The sequence below is a fragment of the Fukomys damarensis genome, unplaced genomic scaffold (assembly GCF_012274545.1).
Source record: "Fukomys damarensis isolate Sample0158 unplaced genomic scaffold, DMR_v1.0_HiC HiC_scaffold_6, whole genome shotgun sequence".
NCBI lineage: Eukaryota > Metazoa > Chordata > Mammalia > Rodentia > Bathyergidae > Fukomys > Fukomys damarensis.
In genome coordinates, this window is record NW_022900918.1 from 32,105,021 (window position 1) to 32,129,586 (window position 24,566).

The following is a 24,566-nucleotide window of genomic DNA, read 5'->3' on the forward strand; positions in this document are numbered from 1 at the left end:
ACACACACACACACACACACACACACACACACACACACACACACACACGCAGACAGCAGGAGTCAGGAGGACAGCCACAGTCTCCGCAGCTACCAAACCCAGATCCCCAGCCCAGGTCCGCCTGCGAGCTGGCACACTGACCCCTCAGCGCCTTCTCTCCTCTCCATTACTCTGAGGGACCAGGAGGATCCAGGAAGGAATGCCTGCTCCTTGTCACCAGGGATGCCGGCACAGAAGCTGGCAGCTGGATGGGACTCTCGCACCATGGGACTACAAAGCGGAGAATTGCACACCTCCTTCTAAGAGCAATGTCTAAAACTGCACTGACACCAAATCAGATAAATTAAACTGCTGTCGCACTAACAATGAACACACAGTCTGAAACTAGAATTAGTATCAGGGAAAGGAAAAGTTTCTGCAAGTAACTTTATGTGTGCCACAAATTTAACTCATTTATGATAATAGTAAATCTAATTGCACAAAAGGAGGTAATTTTCTGCATTCCTGGAGTGTTTCCCAAGAGTGAAGAAATGAAAAGCTTTTTGTGTAATGTGTGTTTATTTATGGAAAGGAACCAAAGAAAGACAACAAAAAAGTATCCAATTGGGTTTTTTTGCTCATTTTAATACCACTGCTTATACACACTAGGTTTTTTGTTTTGTTTTGTTTTGTTTTTAACTGAAATCTTTCTTTTTAACCCCTTTGACTCTTTTTGTATGGTTTAAAACAGTATGTAGTTTTCTAAATTCAGGTAATATTGGCTTTCTGGAGCCAAACACAGTTTTAGAATTTTACCTTCAAAAAAATCTACTGATGGCTCTTACTACCGTGAAAAAGAACCTCTCAAGGGGGATTCCCTTCTTTGCAAGCATGATCTGTATAGACTGGAAAAAAAAAACAAAAACCACGAATTCCTTCAGCTGTCATTACAGCAGTGGAAACCACAGACCCGTGATCCCCACACTGTCCCCCCAGGCAGGCGCCCAGTGCTGACTACTGCAGCCTGCTGCAGGCCTCAAGTGCTCACCTAAAAGCGGGTCATTAAGGTTTAAGGGACATGAATTTAATGCTAACTGCTGAGGGGATGAGATGGCAAATGCTAAGAACTATGTGACATGTTTTTTTTTCTTCATATGCCCTATGTTTCAAAGATGACACAAGCCATGCTTACAGGTGCTACTTATTTGTGAGCACTCAAAGCACAGCTTGAAGGAACATTTTACACAACAGCCAAAGCACCCCACCCCTTCTGCTACCTTCCCTGAGTCCTGGCAGTAGAATGGGCTCCCTGGGCAGGGCCACGGGAGGAGCCACCACCTGGCCGGGGCCTGCCTGTCCCAACAAAATATGCCTGTTGCCAGGAAGCAAGGGTGGGAACCCATCCAACTCCTTGCCTGACCCCTGTTCCAAGACCTGATGCCTGCCATACCTCGATAATCACACCTGTCTTACTCTGAAAATGAAAATGTGATACACTTATTTTGGGAGCTAAGTTACCATCTGAAACATGAAACCATGATGTCATCAGCTGTACAAAAGCTAAAGGCTGGTTCTGGAAAATAAGCGAGCCAACTGTACTCAGGTACAATGTGTTCTGGGCAAAATCCCTCACTGCTTCTAAGAATGAATTCATCGTTTTCTCAAAAACAACAACAAAAAGATTTTTAAGGCAGGCCTCATATTCAATAACATATAAGCAAAAACACATTAAGAATAATTTGGTTCTTTTTTCATGTCACTTAAAAGACTGAAAAGTAATGGATACAGAATTATCCAGATTGAGTGAGAACAAAGTCTTGGGTGTACAGAACACGCCCTACGTACTACTTACCAGATCCAGTGCGGAGCCACCACCAAGATACTCCATTATTATCCACAATTTCGTATCCTACACAAAGAAAAACAAAAAAGGAAGGAATTACTTTTAAAATAGAAGCAGAAAAAATATTTTACATAACTGGAGAGAGTTTGTCTGTGCTATTTCAACTCTAGAAAGCGCCATAAACTCACATCAGGATGGACAGTGAGTAGGGGTAAGGACACCATACACACAGCGCATCGGCCTCCAACAGCTGGGGGCAGCAAGGGTGGTGGACCCCTGCTGCAGACCAGAGCCTCACAGAGGGACAAAGACTCTCCTATCGCTAGACCACCTCCTGATGAGCCTCGGGTAGAGGAGGGCTTGAGAACTTGCTGCCAAGTCAAGCCCAGAACACCTTTAAGTAGGCAATGATGGGGAGCGAGGCGCCTCGTGCTGGGCCTGCAGCTCTGAATGCCTACTGGGCCTGGAGGGCAATGCAATGCACCTGGGAATGGGCCACCCAATGTGGTGCACCAATCTGTTTGCTGTGCACAACGGCAGCCAATTTCCAGCACCTCCAAAGGCCCGGCACTCTCCCTCCAGGGAGCTTTCCAGAAACCTAGCACTGTGCTACAAGCACCACCCTTTGGATACAGAAGGACCACAGTACTTAAAGCTGCATCTTCGTTGCTTACTCCAGACTTTAGAGCAGCTACATATTCATTGAAAAAAGAAAGTGGAAGAAAAGCAAGAGGTTCCTTTCTGAAGCTCTGCAGATGTCCTGAAGGAGGACAGCACAGCCAGGCAGGGTGGTCCACACCTGTGATCCCAGCACTTGCGAGGCTGAGGCAGGAAGATCGAGGTGAATTCAAAGACTGCCAGTGGAAGCCCCACCCTGATCCCCCTGTGGTTCTCTCAACACAGACAAGAGCTGAGCTTGTTCTGGAATGTGTTCCAATTGCCCAGACTTTTTTGTTTTTGCAGTTCCTCAAGTCAGGAAAGTTCACAGTCTTCCTGCTCCTTGCCCCAAACAGACTACTTTATCAAGCATAGGTCTGACGTTCCTCTTGGATTTCTGTCTCTGCACTGCCCTTAACAGCTCGCTCGAGCTAAGACACACAGTCTTAGGCCTTTGTGCTCAAGGAAAGGCCACCGGGCAGACTAATACTCACTTAGGGAGGCACTGGCACAAGCACTGCGTCTGTGAAAGAAACTCTTAACAATGAAGCCAAAATCTGCTGCGTGGAGTTAATTCTAAGACAGCTCAAATGAATAGTCCGGGTTCTAATGTATGCAGAATCCTTTCTCAAGTTTTTCACTGCCCTGGATCACTAAGAGCACGGAGCTGGGCAGCTCAGAGCCTGGACGATGGGCTCAGGACCTACATGACAGGTACAGAGCGGCCTGCTTCTGACTTCCAGAGTACTTATTTCCTATCAGAGAGCATCCTGCAGTGCTCCTCCACTCATCATGAAGGTGCTGGCCTGCAGGTTTCTGGGTCTCTAACTTGCTGGTGAAGGTGTGGCCACTCCTTCTGGGCATTTCAAGAGCATCCTATCTGAAGGCCAGAAGTAAACCTTTCCACACAAGGCCAGTTTCTTTCCAGATGACACAGGAAATGTGTTGTTTTTCTTTGAGAGACGTTGGAACTTTCGATTTCTACTCCCACTGCCTTGTATTTGGCTTCAGCTGGACTCAGCTCTGAAACCTCTGGTTTTCAGAGCACTAAGTTTACTACCAGCAGATAGATGCTCAGCAAGGTGGGAATGCCCTGTAGCCCCTCCCTCTACCTCTCCCTCTCAGCAGCTAGGGGTTTAATGAAACCGTGGGACATCTGCTAACTTAGGGACTCAGCACCAGGAAATAAAACACAAGCGACTATGCCCGTCCTCAGCATTCCAGAGCTCCACCCTTCTCTCTTCCCACACCCACTACTGAGGCTACCCACCAGGAAGTAAAATAAGCATCCAGTCCTCCAAATTCTGCTTTTCAAGGGACAGGACGGGGGGATACATATATATATATATATCCCTGGGCACACTTTTCTTTGGATTAAACAGCCAACGGCAGAGGCCAGGGCCAGAACCCAACCTTCTCCAACAAAGGCCTCTTCTTTCCTGGTGAGGAAGAGCAGGTACAAGACCAGCCCTGCCATTTCTCTCCAGCTCCTCCCGGGGAGCAGATAGGTTGGGTGGGGACACTGCCCAAACACAAGCCCCACCTCATTCCGGGGCACCTGGGAAACGCCTCAAGCCCTTATTCGGGTCACTGATTAAGTACCTGTCCCTACTCCCTCCCCAGCCAACCCCCAAGGCTCCACGGAGGCAACAAGCAGGGAGAGAGTGCAAGGGGGGTCAGCTGGACAGACACCTGAGGCAAAGTGACAAAGGCCAAAGCTTTCTAAGGAGTGGGAAGTCACAGAGGGTTATCAGCAGGGCAGAGATGCGGAGAACCCCCTTACCGGCCACCTCCCACAGGCAACCACACACTGCTCCTGTGTCACTTGCCTGAGGATTCCCCGCATCCTCGGCTCTCCTCTCAGGTCCAGGGTAGCCTGAAGCTGTGGGTTCTGCCCTGCTCCTCCCCTCCTGGCCAGAATTGTTCCCAACCATCTCCCCGTCAATGGTTTCTCTGCTCAGATTAGATTGAGACTAGGATGGGTGGAACTGTCTGTCCAGGGCTGGCACCCTAAGGCCTGCACCTCACAGGCAGGCCAGAGGTCCCCACCCCAAATAATCACACCCACCACCACCAACCCTGAAAGGAGAGTGGCTGAGAGGGTACAGTCACCCTTGCGGATGAGCCCTCCCGAGGTGCTCACGTCCCTTCTATAAAGTGGAGTGCTTGCCTATAACCTCCACGCGGCCGTCTGCCCACACACTCTACCTCCCTCATCTCGGGTCATTTACAACAGTGAACAATTGTAAGGCCATGCAGACAGGTGTGTGCACTGTTCAGAGGAAAATGACAAGGGAAAGGCTGTGTATGCTCAGCGCAGACAAAAGCCCCATCCCCAACATTTCCAAACCACTGCTGGTTGAATGTGCAGGTATGAACCCAGAACATAGGGGGTACACTCAGCAGACCTCCCAGCTTGTTTTCCAGGATTTGGGTTACCAGTGGCCCACAGACATAAGTATTTGTCTTGACTCAGGACAGAGAGTAACCACATTCATGTAACTCTTTGTCACAGTACGATGTTTCGACTGTTTTATTGGTAGTTATTGTTAGTCTCTTACTGAGACTATCAGTTAAACTTCACCAAGCATATGTGTGCACTGCAAACAATGCTGTGTGTACGCGGACCTTGGAGCAGGTAAGGAGATCCACTGTACACTGGAGCTCCAGCCGGAAGACTACTACCATCATCCCTATGGCACATGAGGCCAGTTACTTAAACACTCAAGCTTCGAATTCCTCACCCATAAGTAAATAGATGATAACAAGCCAGGCACAGTGGAACACACCTATAATCTCAGCATCTAGGGAGGCTGAGGCTCAAGAATCAAAAGTTCAAGTCCAGCCTAGATAACCTAAATTGCTAATAAGACCCCACCTCAAAATAAAAAATAAAAAAGGGCTGGGTATAGCTCAGTGGGAAAGCCCTGGCTTCATTTCCCAGCAGGAAGGAGAAGGGATACTTCAAACCTCACAAGTCACGCGACAGTAAAATGAGATCATGAAGTAAAAGCACCTCGTAAAGTTCAAGGAGCTGCACCAATACAAAGCACCCTGAGCTTTATCAGCATGGTGCCCATAAATGCCCTGAAATAACCTAGTAAAACTAAATCGGCCTAATTAACAAGACTCAACAGTTTCTGGGCAAAAGTAAACCTGGAACAGGATTCATGCGCACCCTGCACTGAGGCGAGAGTGCCAGGGAAGGGAAGCCTGGCCAGGCTGCTCGGAGGCAGGGCCACGTGTGTCATCTCCAGACGGAGCTGGAGGACCAGGGTCCTCCTCACTCAGCCTTCCCAGGGATGACTTGGGGTCGTCAGAACCTTTAAACAAAATGTTTTTTTCTTTGTTTAAGAAAGGGTCTTGCTATGTAATCCAGGCTGCCCTTGAACTCCCTACACTGCCCACGATGGTCTCCAACTCACTGTCTCCTGCCTCAGCCGCCCAAGTTACGGGATTACAGGCACCCTTCTCCTACCACAGCTGGCATCAAAAATGATTCTAACCAGAAAAAAATTTTAAGTGATCTCAATAGAAATTATGAATGACCTCGTGATATACTTTTCTCAGGAGGAAAATAACATTTAATTAATAAATTAATTCCGGAGTCAAAATGTTCAAAGGAGACCGAAATGTACAGTGAGAAGGAGAAGCTCCCCTCCCACCCTGGGCCCTATCCCCAGTTCTCACAGACTCGTACGCAACCTCACAGCAACTCTTTACACACACATAAGCAGATTCCTGCAACATCATCTCCCATCTTTTGCCCCAGTGGCAAAATTCCACACTGTGGTTTGTCTCGCTTTTTCCTGAAACTTGAGAGAAGAGCTTTTGTTTGGCCAGGGCGTTACCACCAACACATTCTCCTGCTGACAGGGGCCGGGTGTGCACGGCCATCCTCACAGCTGTCGCCGCCTGGAGGAGAACTGCTGGGCGGGGGACCCATCTGAATGCTGACAGATACTGACAACATATGGGTGTTCATTCCCCATCCTTGGCCATTACAGGTGGTCACGCTTTTACCATTACTTTATGACTCAAATTGTGTTCCTCCTTCACCAACACCAAACACAGTCTAAGACCCTGGCCCTCGGCATCTCAACTGGAGAGTCTTTAAAGAAGTGGTGACTAAACTATAGCAAGTATTCAGGATAGACCCTAATCCCTTCTGACTGGTTCTTTCTTAGCTTTTGTCATTGCTCCTCTGTCTCATGGAGCTGCATTTTCTTAAGGGACTCATCCAGTACACTGCACACTGACCGAACACCAAGCCGGTGAGAAGTATGAAAAGATCTAATCTAGATTCTTAAAAAGCCCCACCACCACCACCATCATTACTGGGAATCCAACCCAGCCGTTCTACCACTGAGCTCCATCCCTCACCCTTTTTCGTTCCTGTTTCTGAGGCAGCGTCTCACTAACACTAAGCTGCCCAAGGTGGCCTCAAACAGTGACCCTCCTGCCACAGCCTCTCAGAGTGCTGGGATTACAGGTGTGAGTTAAGCAGGCGGCGCCCTCTAAGAAGATACAGGTAACAGAGTAGGTAAATAACTGTAATGAGACCGCCCTGTGGACTGACACAGACACAGGACACTGGGCTCCAGAAGGCTGCGTAGTCTGAGTAAAGCCTCACTGTGCTCTGGGGCAGAGGTGATGGCGTGTGTTCCACAGGCACAGACACCAATGGGGAGCAGCAGCAGCCCATGGGGCAAACGTGCAAGGGCAGCTCCAAAGCGAGGCACAGAGGCGAAAGCTCATTTCCCAAGGGTGGAAACCACCAGAACTCGCACAGAGGAGTAACCACTGCCGGCCTGATAGGCCAGGAAGAGGATCCACCGGAAAATCCAAGCTGAGCCTGGCAGGACCAAGACCAGTCCGGGAAGAAAGAGTTGCGAAGGCCCCAGGATTCTACGCCTGTGGCAGACGACCCAAGCACAAACAGCGTGGAGCGTAGGGAAGAGGACGTCTGGGTGGTGGGAGGCAGCGAGGACTGGTTTCTGCCACATGGATGGGACAGTCTGGGAACGGCAGGGGAGCAGCTGGGAATGTAGTGTCAGCAACACGGGTACAGCAAACCCCAGAGGTGCCCTGATGTCTATTTTAAGCTACAGGCACGTGAGATGTAACAGATGCAAAAAGAGGCCTTCTTGAGCTTCCCTTATCTGACCAAAAGCAACAACTTCTGGGAAATGAGGCTGCCATAAATCCTCTCACAGAAGCAACAAACAGTTCTGCCTCAACAACAAATACCTTCTCTAGGGAGCTATGTGACCTGAAGACAACAAAAATGCCACTCATACCTGTGTAGAAAAAAAAAGTCACACCCTTCCCTTCCTTCTGCTCAGTCTCCTAAAAATCCATTTGTCCTTCCCAGAGAAACCTCTGTTCCTTCCTACCAGCCTTGCTTCCCCTTGCCTGGCTAAATTCACCCATGTAACACACCATCCACTTTTGCTGGCTGCCTCAGGCAAGTATCTTTTTTTCCCTCTTAACCCGTTGTCTTTTACCAGTTTAATTGGCAGGCCCTCGGGCACTGAACCCACAGAAGCAGGGAAGTCTTCTCCTGGACAAGCTGTACACATCACCGTCAAATGTTTAACTAAAGCGGGGGCGCTGAACCCCAGGGAAACAAGGTTCCGCCCCTCTGACCTGATGCTCCTTAGCTGGTCAGAGGCCCCACAATCACAAGAGCATTAAATCCCTCTGGGCCTTCTTCCTCCGAGCAGCTCAGGCACACAGGCGCCCAGTGTCATCGCGCCTCGTCACCCCAGAGAAGGCAACACCGGAAAAGGCTTTCTGGCACCCTGTCCATGTCCAGACCGAGAGAAGACTGAGGGGTGGCCGAGGAAATCTGGGGTCCATGCTGGACTCCTGCGTACCTCACCTCTCAGTCTTCACCATGTTCCTTCCGGATGGGAGGGGTGCAGCAGCCCGCTAGACGAGAAGAGATGGGGGTCCTGGGGTGCCGCCCTGCACCCACACTCTCACATCAACACTTCTGCTCACCCTAAAATAATCCTAAATTGCCAACAGGTGAGCCCTTCGCCAGATTCAGGGCTGAGCGTGGCGGAGATGAGGGTCCTGCTGATTTTGCAAGCTGATTAGAAGGGTGGTGCTGCAGGACTGGAGCATTCGGAGGCATGGATCAAACATGGAAAGGTATGGAAGAGGATCAAGATACAACATACAGATACAGACAGCCCTCATTTAATGACCCAGTTCCGTTCCTGTGACTAGGTCATTAAGTGAAACGGTCATTGAGGAATTGTAGAGTATGTACATACAATAATCAGAACAAAGAAATGTGTGGAACTCTCACATGCAGGTCTGTAATGTACAACAGAACGTGTAACTACAGTGCTGTACAGTACAACCAGCAAAATTTATAGTACTGGGTAAACAAGGTGTACGGTAACAAATACAGACACTGAGGCCCTATAAACAGGATATACAGAACTGTACCCCAGAAAACATAAAGACAGGTCACAAGTCTGAGCAGTGGGTCTAAGTCCAAAGAGTCAACATAGGTAGGGATGCTGTATGTACCAATTTCTCAAAATGAATCTGGTAATTATGCATTGCAAATATATGCCAATAAAAGATTATTTTAAAACATGGAAGGAACCCAGACATGGTGGTTCATGCCTGCAATCCTAGCACCCTGGGAGGATGAAACACAGAATTTCAAGTTCCAGCCTGGCCTGGGCAACTTAGCAAGACCGTGCCTCAAAATAAAAAACAAAAGGGCTGGAGGCCATAGCTCAGCATGAAGGGCCCAGGTTCAGCCCTCAATCCTGTGGAAACAAAATCAAAACCACACCTGGAAGGTGACTTAACAGAACAACAACTACAGCACCACTGTACAATGAGACCTGAAACAACCCAAAAACAGCAAAAACAAAGCAAATAAAAATTTTAAAAAAATCAGAACCATCACTACAAAGTAGTCAAAAATATACTGGAAGCACTACATACTGTAAAAGCTATATAATACAGCCAGATTTTTTTAGATAAAATTCACAGCATTGTAAATCTCATCAACCAACCTAAAAACAAAAACTGTTCGGTCCTCAAGCTTCTTCTTCTTCTTTTTTTTTTAAAGTAAAGTAGAAAAAGAATAGATACATAATTAATCAAAGTTACTAGAATGGGAAATAATTTTTAAAGAGATAACCTCTAGGGCTAGGGATTTAGCTCAGTGGTTCTGCTGCCTGCCTCAAAAGCACAAGGACCAGAGTTCAATCCCTGGTACCACAAAAAAGAAAGATAACCTGTAGTTACCATAACAAAAAAAGATAGGGGCTGGAGGCATAGCTCAGTGGTAGAAGTCATGCTTTGGATGTATGAGGTTCTGGGTTCAACTTCTAGCACATTCATTTCCAAAATCATTTGAATCTCTTGTTGTACATCTGTGTGTGTGTGTGTGTGTGTGTGTGTGTGTATTAGAGGAAATAGATCCATCTATTTCTTTACCCACCTTTTCCTCCTACTTTTCCTTCCTTTTATTGAGAAATTATCTTTCACTCCAGATTTTCAACTTTACTGTCCTAAAATTCTATATTTTATGTGCGTCTAAATTTTTTCCCTTGTCTGTAATGATTTTTCTCTTTCACTGCTTAAAAATATTTTTTACTTTATTATTTATTTATTTATTTATTTTTTCATTATGCAGTACAGGGTTGTCTTGAATTCACTGTATAGCCTAGGCTGGCCTTGAACTCATAGAGGTCCCCCTATCTCCGCCTACTGAGTGTTGGGGTCACAGGTGTACATCACCACACACAGCTCTATTTCTGTATTTGCAGATGAGTATGTTATCTATTTTTCTTTTCTTTTTTGGAAACAAATATGCTGGGGTGGACAGTCTCCATACAATGTATTGAAATTTTTACATCTCTTTTTCTCTCATCCTGCCTGCCTGGCCCCTAGCAACTCAGGACCTGTGGAAAAGGGCTACACCGTTACAGAGGGGACAGGGGAAGCCACCGAGTCCTTCCCCGTGGGTGGCCCCATGCTCCTTAGGATAGGGTCTTCCTCATTCCCTTCTGCCTTCAGGGAGGCAGGATGCCCAGCACCATCTCACCACCATGTGGTGGTGGCACTTTCCATTTTACAAAACAGCCTCTTCAAGAATACTTTTAATTCTCTCAATAATTTGTCTCGTTAGGTAACTGTCATTCTCCATTTTACAAATTAAGATCTCTGGTCAGATAGCAAGAAAGGCAGGAGCAGGAACTCAAATCTGACATCAAGTCAGAAGCCTGAACAAGAACCAGTGTGACAAAAGCTCAGACTAATAATTTCTAAAGAATCCCAGTAAGGAAAATACTTTATAGTAAGACTTTAACTGTTTTAATCAGTTTCTTTTGATAGAGAAGCCAGCAAACTCCAATCTGTCATAAAAAAACATCGATTTACAAATGTGTACTTATAATTTAAGGCATTCACAGTCTCCACCCCATCAAGCAAAGTTTAAGAATTTTTGTTCTCACGTTCTTTTAATATGTTGGAAAGAACCTAGGTATTCCATAAAATGCTCTTCTTGCAGTCTTAACACAAAGCTGTCTCTGTGCCTGAGTAATTAAGAATCCCCGGGGCAGATACGGAGATGTCCCCCTTTCAACATAAATCTGACACAAAATAACAAATCTATTCACGGAAAGCTTCTGTGTCCTGGGAGGTGGGGAGAATTTTCTTTCTTCCAGTACACCTTTCCTCATTCAAGAGCAATCATAGCCAAAGGTCAGAAAATGCTAAACTGGAGGAGAGCCATGCCTTCTCCTGCCCCAGCCGCCATCGCTCCAGTGCCAGGAAGGTAAAAACTCCCCTTACACACACACACACACACACACACCTGCCCGCACTCTCAGATCTCCTGACTGTGCCAGTCTTTGGACCCACTCTGCAGAGGCAGAGGCGGTCATCAAGGGTGTTTTTCTGAGTTCCCAACTTTGAACATCTTTAAAGAAAGGGCGTGGGAAACCTGTAGTAGAACGGTGTGGAGTTCAACCTTTCAGAAGGTTGGGGAGCTCAATCTGGGCCTTGCAGCCCGAGGTCAGTCTGCATCATGGGGTTCAGCCATCAGCTAACTGAGACCAGGGGTCTTGCATCGTCACTCTGTCTGAGCAATTAAATGGTAAATACACTACATTGAAATTTCGTTCACTGCAGACATGTTCTGGACTGCTTCTTGATGTGAATTCAATTCAAATGATTTAAGGGTGATAGACTAGTGACTACCATAGGTGGTCAGTTTCCAAGTTGTGCTTGATCTTAATGTGTTGACGATTGTATCAGCTGGGATAAAGCATTGAGGTTGATTTGATGAGCTGTTTTCTCTGATGTTATGAAGATGAGAACGTCTGTGGGTCATTAGAGACACAGAAGCTAGGGTGCAACAATATCAGGAAGATTTGGGTGATAACCCAGAGATTAAACCAAGGACAGTCTGACAACAAAAATAAAAATGAGAAAACACTTCAGCAAGACACAAAGACAGACTTCCAGTTCACCAATGGCAAACAGTAGGGCAAATGAAGATGAAAAGGCCAATAGTGAACCACAAGGACACCCTGAACTCAAAGCACAGGAAGTGACAAAACAGATCAATCAAGCTCTAGAAAAATTCAAAACACAAATAATTTCCCAGATAACCATAGAGATGATGAGCAAAATGAAAGTCGTGATTCGAGACTCTAGAACAGAAACTGACAAAAAAATAGATAAGCTCAGGACCATGATAGAAGCCATGAAGGCCCAGCATAAGAAAGAAATGGAAAAAATAAACGCCCAACATAGGAAAGAAATGGAATCTATAAAACAGATTCAAACAGATATCCAGGAGATTAAACACTCCATTGAAAGTGTACGCAACACAATAAAAGAATGCGAAGATAAGAGTCTCAGATATAGAAGAGAAGATTGCAGTCAGTGACCATGAAAAGAGAGATCTCTTAAAAACTAAAGTGATCGTGAGAAATCAATCCAACAACTCCTAGATGATTCAAAGAAGAATAACGTAAGACTGACAGGAATCCATGAAGTAGCAGGAGAAAATACAAGTGACTTAAAAAAGCTGTTCACAGAATTAATGACCGAAAACTGCCCAAACAGGGGAAGAATTTGACATTCAGATAAGTGAGGCATATAGGACCCCAACTACCTACAATCAAAAAAAAATCTACACCTAGACATATAATAATCAAGATCCCAGAAACCCAACAGAAGAACACACTACTACAAGCAGTAAGAGAAAAGAAACAAATCACATGCAAAGGAAAGCCCATCAGAATCACAGCAGACTTTTCAACACAAACCCTTGGGGCAAGGACAGCCTGGAATGAGATATTTCAAGTACTAAAACAGAACAACCTCCAACCTAGACTGATGCATCCTGCAAAACTCTCTTTCACAATGGATGGGGAAATAAGACACTTCCAAGACAAAGAACACCTGAGAAACTACGTGAATACCAAACCAGCACTACAAGCAATTCTAAACAAGATCCTAGAAAAAGACAATGAAGGCAACATCACCATGAGGCCCAACAGAACAAATCAAATAGGCAAGGCAAGAAACTAAAAGGAGAAGGTGAAAAAGTAGAAAGAGTCAACAAAAGGTCAATAACACGTCAATAATAAGTCAGTACATATCAGTTATAACAGCAATGTCAATGGCCTCAACTCACCAATCAAAAGAAACAGACTGGCAGAATGGGTTAAGAAGCAAAATCCAACAATATGTTGTTTACAAGAAACACACCTAGTGCAAAAAGAAGCCCACAGACTGAAAGTGAAAGGATAGAAAACAATTCTCCATGTGACAGGAACCCGGAAAAAAGCAGGGGTAGCAATCTTATTTGCAGACACAGTAAATTTCAAACCAAAACTGATTCTAGTATTATAGATGTAGGACAGTACTGTATCATACCTTTGTGAATGTAAAATATCTTGTACCTGCTTTATGATATGTAGTAATGACCATGCTTTATCAGAGCTATTTTTAATGATGTTACTCTAGAATGTTCTCTCTCCAGATCATGATTAAGATGCTAATAAAAAAAAAAATGGTGCCAGGTACCACAACAGCAACAGAACTTTGCTGTTTTCTGGATATTATTCTTCTCTTTGTTTTATTATTTTTGTTTTTTTAATGGAGTGTGCTGAATGTCTATAATTTTGTTCAGATGACTGCAGAACCTGGAAAACCTGTTGCTGCTATTGATGCATAACATACTGCTATTATTAGTCTTTTTATATAAATATATATATACATACATATAAATTGAATTTTGGGAAACTTTAACGGTGTTGTCAACTTTGGAAAAAGTTATACCAATTTACTGTGTTGAGTTGGCATTGTACAGAAATGGACAGCCATATTGGTCTAGAAATGTTAATTTTTTTTTCATTTGTACAGGGGTAACGCACTGTACTAAATATGTCAGGTCATATTTACGTGGGTTTGATTGCAGAAACTAATAAAGTATTCTCTAAATAATGAGAGAAAGAATAAGATAAGACTACAACAGCAAGAAGCAATTTAAATATGTTAAGGGACCATTTTCATCTTCAGAATTAAGTATTATTTTAATCTTACATCATTGCCTTTTCTCTTTTACTTTCTTTTTTAGTTTTATTTTAGGATTCCCTACTTTTAATGTTCATACAGAGATTTCTTTAACTGAAACACCGAATATTTTCTCTGGTGTGAAAAACTATAATAGTACACAGGATCCTAATGAGATAATTAATAATGTGAAATAGGAAGTAAAGGGCTAAAGGTGTAGGGAAAGTGGGAAGGGAGGGGGAAAGGTAATAAGGGAGAGAAAAAAAACATGAGAAACTGAAAAAATGGAAATAAAGTGTTTGTAAATGGGGAGGGGAGGAGAGGGTGAAGGGAGGGCAGGGACAAGGGGAAAAATGAGAATCAAGACCTATTATGTAAAGGTACAGGATCCCAATAATGAATGTAACTGTATTGTATACCTAGATTGTACCAATAAACTCAATAAAAAGAAAAAAGAGAATGCTAAGCTGGGTAAGTTCTACACCTCCGTATTGCGGTTCCTTCTGCACAAGTGAAACAGGTCTAACGATTACATGACTACCTTTGTGCTAGGTAAAAGTCTGAATGGTTAAATATGCCACACATCAATCACAGAATCATAAAAACCAAAGAAGTGATTGATGACTCAGTAAGACAAAGTCCAAAAAAAGAGGTCAAGCAAGGCCAAGTCAGTGTGAGCGTGGGTAAGAAAAATCTAAGACTTTCTGGTGTTTCGCTGAAAATTTAATGCAGTGCTGTTTTTGTTTTGTTTTTTCGCTGCTTTTTGGTACTGGGATTGAACTCAGGACCTTGCACTTGCAAGGCAGGCAGCGGAACTACTGAGCTAAATAAATCCCCAGCCCCTAAAGAAATGTTTTTCATAGCATCCTAAGGCAGGTGGTAGATTTTCAGAGACCCTGGATTTCAAGCGCATGATTGGCAAATTCCTATTTATGCTTCACTGCTGCTGGTAGGGTTGGACCCAGAGCTAAGGGGCTTGGAGGGTACTTCCTTCCATACTGCTAGCCTGCTGAACACTTCCTTGCCCTGGCTTATCTTTCCTAGGGTCTGAATCCTTGGGTTCTGGTCCCTTTCGGCCATTTCATTCATCTTTATTTTCTGCCCAATACTTTTTCAGAGTGGACAGTCGGTTACAGGGACAGGTTCGTGGTATACAGTCATTATCAAAGAATAACTGCACATAGGCAAATGTACCTGGGTCATGTGACCCCAAGGGCAGGCACCAGGTCCGGGGCAGGGCACACCTGGGAGTGGTGAGGAGACACCAAACTTGGCAGGAACCACCGCCAAACTCTGCCCGCGTCTGCCTTGGTGTGGAGACCCTGTCACAGCCCACAGAACCCACACGGCACAAGCACAGGCTCGAAAGCAGACGGTCCGGATGCTCTGTCTGGTTCCCAGCTAACCGGGCACAGTACACAGCAATCATGACACTTCTGGGTGTCTCCGACAGGGGTCAGTAAAGGGCCTGGGACTCGAAGTCTGCTTTTCATACTTAGAAGCAGGTATCATTTCCCCAAATGCCTGAACCTCACAGTGCGCTTCTGAGCCTCCTGAAGCCTCCTGAACACTTTCCTCCCCAGGAACGGTCTTCTCTTTGAGTATCAAGCAGCTCTCCTCACATAATCTGCTTCAGACCTGCCACCTCCCCTATTACATGGTGTTTCATGATACCTACTCAGAAATGTAGGGGTTTGAGAGAAGAAACTCTGTAACATAATTATTTTATCTGTATACATCAGCTGTTTGGATGTTCCAGTCACAGGTTTAAGTATACGAAACAAAAACTAGAAATTAAACTATGTGTAGTGAACACATAGTTGTGTGAAGTGTAGTCAACATCGGCCAGACAATAGCCGAGTCTTTGTTTGTGGAAGTAAAATATTTAGCCTAACTGGAAATTTACTTCCATTCAGCTTTCTGGGTAGAAAAAGCCTAAAATGGGGCCATCCAGTGTCCCCAGAGACTTTCTTCAATTACACCAGGACAAAGTGTTCAGAAGAGAAGAGGGATCCAGTCCCTCTCCTCAGAAGCAGTGCAAAGCAGTTATTTTATATTCTCTTCCTCTCTGAGCCCACAGTTTTTTTCCATAAACAATTCTAAAACAAAAAGTATTCCCTTGAGATGTCAAAGCAAGGATTTCCTTGCTGGTTTGTTTAATCCATCCAAAATAAAGTAAAGAGGGCCAGGTATTTAGCTCAGTGGTGCCGCCGCCTGCCTTGCAAGTGCCAGGTCCTAAGTTCGATCCCCAATACCAAAAAAACAAAACAAAGGAAAGGAAAGGAAAGGAAAGGAAAGAGTTTTTACTTTCCTCCACAGTCGCACTGGAGCCGGATATCACGGCTTCCCCAGAGGCATAGGGCAGTTACTCAGTACAGAAAGTACTCTTGGAGGAAACAGCGGTGCCTCTCCCTCTCCCCAGGCTGCAGCTGTGCCTGGCCAGCAGGGATGCAGCCAACAGCTTCCAAATGGCAAGAGCCTTGGAGAGTGGCTGCCCTGCGTGAGGGAGGGACGAGTCCCCTAGAGTCCAGCCCAGCACTTGGCGACACGCTGGCTCTGCTAGTCAAGAGGCAGCCAGCATGCACAGAAGAACCGAGCAGAGCCTCATCTCAAGTTTGGAATAAACAAATATGATTTCTCAAGCTTGGCAGGGCAGCAAGTGAGTTAAGAGAGAATTGTTAACAATCCTAGCCCAAGTCACATGGATACAGCTTTTGTCTATTGCTCAGACGAAGGGAATTCTCCTGGAAAAAAAAGGGAGGGTATGAGCTACCACACAAGGGAAAAGTGATGTCCCAGTGTCACTAGGCCCCAGGGAGCCACTGTCACCAGCAATTCTCCCTGTAACCAGAAAAAATGACAACTCCAAGTCCCTCAGACCAAAACCCTTCCCAAGCCCAGGACTGACAACTTGGCTCTTCTCCAGAATGCCAGGCCTCCTCCCCAAACCAAATAATAATCCAACTTACAAGTATCTGGAGAAATTATTATTCCAAAGAGCTATGCAACTGATCATGTTTATAAAAATTTACATGGATTTCTTCTTTTCACAGATGCTACTTAGTATATCTGCACAACTTTGAAGTGAGTTTTTGTTTTGTTTTGTTTTGGTACCAGGGAACAAATTCGGTACCTTGTGCTTGCCAGGCAGGTACAGCACCACTGAGCTGCTTCCCTGGTACGCGCAACTTGGAAGGGAATCATAAATCCAAAACCCATTTTCTTCAGACGTATAATAGATGCAAGCCAAGAAATAGCAAAATATAAATAAGCAGCATGGGAACAGGACAGTTGGAAGCAACGCTAAAATTAATCATGTTTAAAATAACTAGCCAAAATCTAAGAAAGCAACTCAGAGACTCCCGAAACAGATGATGAAGCCGACAGATCACATCATTTCCCAGTGCGCACTCCACGCTCCCTTCCAAGCCTTACCACACGTAGAGCGCACCGTGTTGGGACCAGTGTCTCCAGAAAGCAATGTTACCCCGCATTCTTTCCAGCCCAGGCCAGCGGTGGCACAGAGCCCCGAGGCAGGAGTGTGCCCAACGGCCAGACCCGCTCCTCACACAAACTCTGGCTTCCTAGTCCCTGGCACTCTGGCTCCAACAGCCGCACCAGTCACACCCCTGCTTCCCTCTTCAGTGCTCTGCTCTGAAGCCTCCCTCCCTGGGAGCCGCACAACAGGCATGAGACAATGTTCCTCTGTCCCAGGAGAGGGCAGATAGTGGTCCGGGGTCCTGGCTGCAGAGCCCCAGGAGGTGCCACACGAGTGGCCAGGACAGGATGGGCAGGAAGGCAGGCCCTGAGGGAACAGCTGCTGGGGAAATGTTCTGTTACCGTGTTTCTAGGTTCTGGGTCTCCAGGAGCCCAACAGTGATCTCTGAGGGCCTTCAATACAGTTCCCTGAAAATAGTCCTTACCATATTCACCTTTGTGAAGCACTTGCTTTTATTTGTAATCAACACATAGTAATTGTGCATATGTAGAGGGTAAGTATGACATTTCAATCCACGTGTACGAACTGTGATGATCAGATCAGGGTGCCTGACTTATCTACCATCACAGACAACGGAGGTTTCTTTGCATTAGGAACATGCAAAATCCTGTTTTGAAATGTTCAATTAATCACTGTCAATGATCCCCCTATACTACGGAACCTTAGACATCATCCCTCCTACCCAGCTGCACCCTATACCCATTAGCCAGTCTCCCCGTCCCTGCCTCCCCTGGTTCTGGTAACCAACCACCTTTCTACTCTCCACTTACCCCAGATCACCAGTCAGCTTCCACACTCTCATCAAGAATTTCCAAGGTGTGCAGATGCATGGCCTAACAACAGAATCCTTGCACCTAGGACTTTAAATCAGCAAGCTCTGTGGTGGGAACAGGACATCTGCACTTCTGTGATCCTGCTTCCAAACAGTAACCCCGGGTGAAATGCACACCTTCTCACCAATCCCTGGGACAGGGAGCCTGTGGCTCAGGGCTGGAAGGAATCCACCCAACAGGCCAGAAGTGAAGCTCCCTAGGGCAGGCTAGGGGAGCTGTCTCCCTGTGGATCTGAAGCCGAGGCAGGGGCCAGGTCAGCCACAGAGATCTGGACCAGATGACTGTGCCAAGAATGTGCAGGGAAGTGAGCCATCCACCCAGCAGTGACCGCAATAAAGAAGGCCATGGGGACACAAAGCCCTGGTGGGGAAAAGCCGGGTCCGGTGGGCAGAGCTGAAGGCCAGGGTCACTGCTTCACCCTCAAAGCAGCACCGCTGGCTCCCAAAAGTGACCCACTTCCTAACTATACAGGGCAAACCAGGAAGGTGAGCCACGCCCACCCAAGTAGAGAAAAATCTCAGGGAAAGCTGTACAAAGATTTCCAGAAGAATTGAGAAAGAAAGAAAAAGTGTTTGTAAATGGGGAGAGAAGGAGGGGATGAAGGGAGGGCAGGGACAAGGAAAAAATGAGAACCAAGACCAAGATCCCAATGATGAATGTAACTGTACTGTATACCTAAAATGTACCAATAAACTCAATTAAAAAAAAAAGAAAGAAAACTTCCAGAGTAACATGAGCTTTATCAGAACCCCTCAATCTCTAAGAGTTTAACCTACTTCAGACCCAACTTATGATTTTCCTTTGTGCTGAAATTACACTGTTTCCTAAGTAACAGGACATTCACAAATTCCTTACACCTTATATTCTGTCAAACCCCACAGTATCACTTCGCTAACTATTTAATAAAGAATAAAGTATTTAAAATAGTAACATGTTATTTCAGCAATTGTTTTCATGTTTAGTCCTTTGTCCTTTCATCAAGTTTTAAAAGCACTTATGTTTCTACACATTGGAAAATGGTAGAGGACCACAGAAAGATACTGCAGAGGCCGTAGGGGCCTGGCTCCAGGACCAGACACACAAACATGTAGGTGCTGATCCCTGATCTCCAATGACAGAGTATTTGCACATAACCGATCCACGTTTCCCTACTACCTGGTCACCTCTGTGCTTCCTCTGGCACCCAACCCAACAAAAACGCCACGTACACAGGTGTAATACTATACTGTTCAGGAGATGGTGACAAAGGAAAAACTCAATACAGATGTAATTTTTATTTTTATTTATTTATTTTGGTACCAGGGATTGAACTCGGGTCTTTGCGCTTGCAAGGCAGGCCACCGAACCACTGAGCTAAATCCCCGGCCCCAGATGTAATTTTTAAATAGTTCTGATCCCAGAGGTGTGGAATTGGGGACCCAGAGTGCCGACTGCACTCGGTGCCAGCTTAGCCTCTGACCCCGATGTGGTGCTCACCTGCCTGGTGCACTGGCTGGAGAAGCTGCTGGAAGAGGGATCCCGAGCCACAGACTGGCAGAGGAGTGAGATTTACCATTATGCTGGGTGGGAGGACAGCCATGAAGAACTTCAGCAAATGCGGCACACAAAGTGTGCCTCCCAGTCAAAGCTCGAACACTCTGACAGACACCTGCCCCAGCCAGCACATGCAGACTTATTTGATGGGGGGGGGGTCCTCTGGGAATGCGGCCTCCTCCCCACTCCACCACCCCAACCCATCCAGGAGCTCAGCAGGTGACTCCACAGACACTGACTGGGCCCAGCTCCGTAACACACAGTGGAAGTGAGTGGCACCAAGTTTTGTGACTCCTGGGACAAGGTGTGTGCTGGTATTACAGCTATGTGCCACCATGGCCAGCTCAATACGCCACGTTATAAGACTGTATACCTCACGGTTTTTTTATTATTATTATTCTTTTATTTCCGCCCCCCCCCAAGTACTGGGGACCAAACTGAAGACCTTGAGCTTGAGAGATAAGCATGGTGGCCATTGAGCGAAATCCCCAGCCCAACCTCAATTTTCAAAATGCCATGCCTCTGAGCCAGGGATTTAGCTCTGTGGCACCCACACCTGCCTGAGTGTGGTCCTGAGTTTAATCTTCGGTACCAAAAAATAAATTAATTAAATTGAATTCCAATGCCTCCAAGTCCTCAAGTGTGGTCACCGTTTCTCACCACCTACGATGAGCATAGCATGCAAACCCACATCACAACAGCCACCACACTGTCCAGAGCTGACCTGATTATTAAGTTATTGCTACAACTTTGGGGGCTTTTGTTTTTGAGACAGGGTCTCATTTTCTCAAACTTAGGCTAGGCTTGAACTCACTATGTAGCGCAGTTTGGCCTCAAATTAGCAATGATCCTCCTGCCTCAGCCTCCTGAGTGCTGAGACTTACAGGCGTGCACACCATGCACGGCATTCAAATTATTGCTACGACTCTGAAATGAGGACACAAGAAAATAAGAGACGGAAACCTCAACAGAGGGCTCCCACAATATTTACATCACACTCTCACACCTCATGTGTGGCTTCAAACTCTAGTCTCTAATTAACCAAAGTGACTAAAAACAGCTCCAACTGCTGGTGCAGCCTCTCAGAGGGCCCTAAGTAGGAGATTCCACTGGCCCTGTTTGCTCCCTGCAATGGCCACCAGCTCCCCACCACTCTGGGTCCACAAAGCTATGGGGACGCCCTGAGGCTGGGCAAGGCCCACCCCACCTCTTCCTCAGCCAGCAAGGGTGGGGCAACCGGGACAGTGGAGAGGGGCAGGACGCGAACTCCCCTGTGGGCATTGCACACAGGAATAGACCCACACCCTCGAGTAGTAAGTACGAGCCTTGGCGGGCACACTACTGCATGGTTCAAGCTGGTCCCCTACCGATGACTGACATTTGCTTACAGTTCTACCACGAGACGGGTGCAACTCCCTCTCCAGCCCCAAGCCTATGGAAACACGAAGACACAGACAGGGGAGGCTTTGGCAGCTCTAATTCTGCCCCAACCTTGGCCGCTCCCCATCCTGTGTCTCCCGAATACCACCATGTGTCACAACCAGCAGAGCCTGGACTCAGGTAACCACTGCCTGGCCAGTACCTGTGTGTGGCCTCAGTGCCAAGCAGTTCTGCGGGCTGGGCCTGTCTGCCCACCATGAACACCCCTCAAGGGCCCACACCTAAAATAAAGTCTGGGGTCAAGGGAACAACGGTCTCCAGACCCAAACACAAGGACAACTGCTACACGGCTGTAAGATGAGGCTGGCACTGGGAATCCAGCTGGAAGCAGAGGAAACAGTCCAGATCTCCGAGCAGGTGTGCAAGATGTGGGTGATGGAGGAAGGTGCAGGTGGGTCTGGGCAGTGCTGACAGAGCAGCTGACCTCCAAGGGCGTGGCCACATCGGTCCCATAGCACCGCCATCCACCCCAGGGTAGGGAGCCACTGACACCCGAAGGTCTTCTAAAGCCAAGTTCTTACCGCAAGCTGGCCCCCCTGCAATGGAAGAAATCATTGTGCTTTTGCATCTTGCATCTACAAGCCCCTTTCTTCCGGGGACAAGCCTGTCCTCCTCTGAATGGAAACTCCATTTCCAGAAGGAAAAGTGTTCCAAAGTACAGATCCACATAGAAGTAAGGAAGGTGGAAGACAATGAAAAGTCTCCATGCTGTACCTCATGTAGAAAGTGAGCCAACAGTGCTTCCTTCTCAGAGGAGGGCCACACAGTGGTGGTTACTTTTAAGGAACCCACATTCGCTACCAAGCAGTTCAACACAAGCCAATTCCACCTCATCACATGTGCTGAAAATACACAATCAAAGATGACTCTAAAACCCATGCTCCGCCCTCAGCTAGGAGCAAGAGAAAAAAAGCTTTCACATAACACAAAGCGCAGGCGATCCGTCTCCGTGAGCCCTGGTCTATAATCAGCTTTGCCACTGAGTCATCACTACTGACCCCATTCATCATGACAGGCAGGAGGCATTAGATCCAAGATGGAAGCCTATAGTCAAGGAAGCCAAACTCACACCAAGTCAACCAAAGACAATTAAAATTTATTAAACCAAGCCACGCCTTCCCCACCAGGAGCCCATCGCTCCAGCACCAGGAGGGCTACCTGGGCCCTGATCCAAAGAGGGGAAGTATAGCCATGCCTTCCCCACCGGGAGCAGCCATCACTCCAACACCAGGAAGGTAGTTGCGCGGGTGCCCCTGAACCCCCACAACCCCCCCGCCGCACACGCACTCTCAGACCTCCTGATTGAGCCAGTCTTTGGGCCCACTCTGCAGAGGTAGAGGTGGTCGTAGAGGGTACCTTTCTGAGCTCCCAACATTGAATATCTTTAAAGAAAGGGCGTGGGAAACCTGTAGCAGAATGGTGTGGAGTTCAACCATTCAGAAGGTTGGGGAACTCAATCTGGGCCTTGCAACCCGAGGTCAGTCTGCATCATGGGGTTCAGCCATCAGCTAACTGAGATCAGGGGTCTTGCATCCTTGCTCTGTCTGAGCCCCCAACCTAAATGGTAAATATGCTTGCTATATTGAAAAGTTTGTTCACTGCAGACATGTTTTGGACTGCTTCTTAATTTCAATTTAATTCAAATGGTTTAAGGGTGAAAGACTAGTGACTACCACAGGTGGTCAGTTTCCAAGTTGTGCTTGATCATATTGTGTTGCTGGTTGGGATAAAGGATTGTGGTTGATTCGATGGGCTGTTTTCTCTGATGTTATGGAGATGAGAACGTCTGTGAGTCGTTAGAGACCCAGAAGCTAGGGCGCAACAATATCAGGAAGATTTGGGTGATAACCCAGAGATTAAACCAAGGACAGTCTGACAACAAAAATAAAAATGAGAAAACACTTCAGTAAGACACAAAGACAGACTTCCAGTTCACCAATGGCAAACAGTAGGGCAAATGAAGATGAAAAGGCCAACAGTGAACCACCAGGACACCCTGAACTCAAAGCAAAGGAAGTGACAAAACAGATCAATCAGGCTCTAGAAAAATTCAAAACACAAATAATTTCCCAGATAACCATAGAGATGATGAGCAAAATGAAAGTCGTGATTTGAGACTCTAGAACAGAAACTGACAAAAAAAATAGATGAGCTCAGGACCATGATAGAAGCCATGAAGGCCCAGCATAAGAAAGAAATGGAAACAATAAACACCCAACATAGGGAAGAAATGGAATCCATAAAACAGATTCAAACAGATATCCAGATTAAACACTCCATTGAAAGTGTACGCAACACAATAAAAGAATGCGAAGATAGAATCTCAGATAGAGAAGATAAGATTGCAGTCAGTGACCAGGAAAAGAGAGGTCTCTTAAAAAGAGTAAGAGATCATGAGAAATCGATTCAACAACTCCTAGATGATGCAAAGAAGACTAACCTAAGACTGACAGGAATCCATGAAGTAGCAGGAGAAAATACAAGTGACTTAAAAAAGCTGTTCACAGAATTAATGACCGAAAACTGCCCAAACAGGGGAAGAATTTGACATTCAGATAAGTGAGGCATATAGGACCCCAACTACCTACAATCAAAAAAAAATCTACACCTAGACATATAATAATCAAGATCCCAGAAACCCAACAGAAGAACACACTACTACAAGCAGTAAGAGAAAAGAAACAAATCACATGCAAAGGAAAGCCCATCAGAATCACAGCAGACTTTTCAACACAAACCCTTGGGGCAAGGACAGCCTGGAATGAGATATTTCAAGTACTAAAACAGAACAACCTCCAACCTAGACTGATGCATCCTGCAAAACTCTCTTTCACAATGGATGGGGAAATAAGACACTTCCAAGACAAAGAACACCTGAGAAACTACGTGAATACCAAACCAGCACTACAAGCAATTCTAAACAAGATCCTAGAAAAAGACAATGAAGGCAACATCACCATGAGGCCCAACAGAACAAATCAAATAGGCAAGGCAAGAAACTAAAAGGAGAAGGTGAAAAAGTAGAAAGAGTCAACAAAAGGTCAATAACACGTCAATAATAAGTCAGTACATATCAGTTATAACAGCAATGTCAATGGCCTCAACTCACCAATCAAAAGAAACAGACTGGCAGAATGGGTTAAGAAGCAAAATCCAACAATATGTTGTTTACAAGAAACACACCTAGTGCAAAAAGAAGCCCACAGACTGAAAG

At 46.0% G+C, this 24,566-nt stretch overlaps 1 protein-coding gene across 5 annotated transcripts in view; it reads right to left on the minus strand.

Annotated features, from left to right (window-relative positions):
* Stk24 (serine/threonine kinase 24) overlaps window positions 1-24,566 on the minus strand; it is a 151,386-nt gene that overhangs the window by 21,802 nt on the left and 105,018 nt on the right. For all 5 annotated transcript variants that reach the window (XM_010604573.2, XM_010604572.2, XM_010604571.2 and 2 more), the window contains exon 3: window positions 1,832-1,888. In XM_010604573.2, coding sequence (XP_010602875.1) covers window positions 1,832-1,888 — 57 coding nt within the window. The remainder of the gene's footprint in view (window positions 1-1,831; window positions 1,889-24,566) is intronic.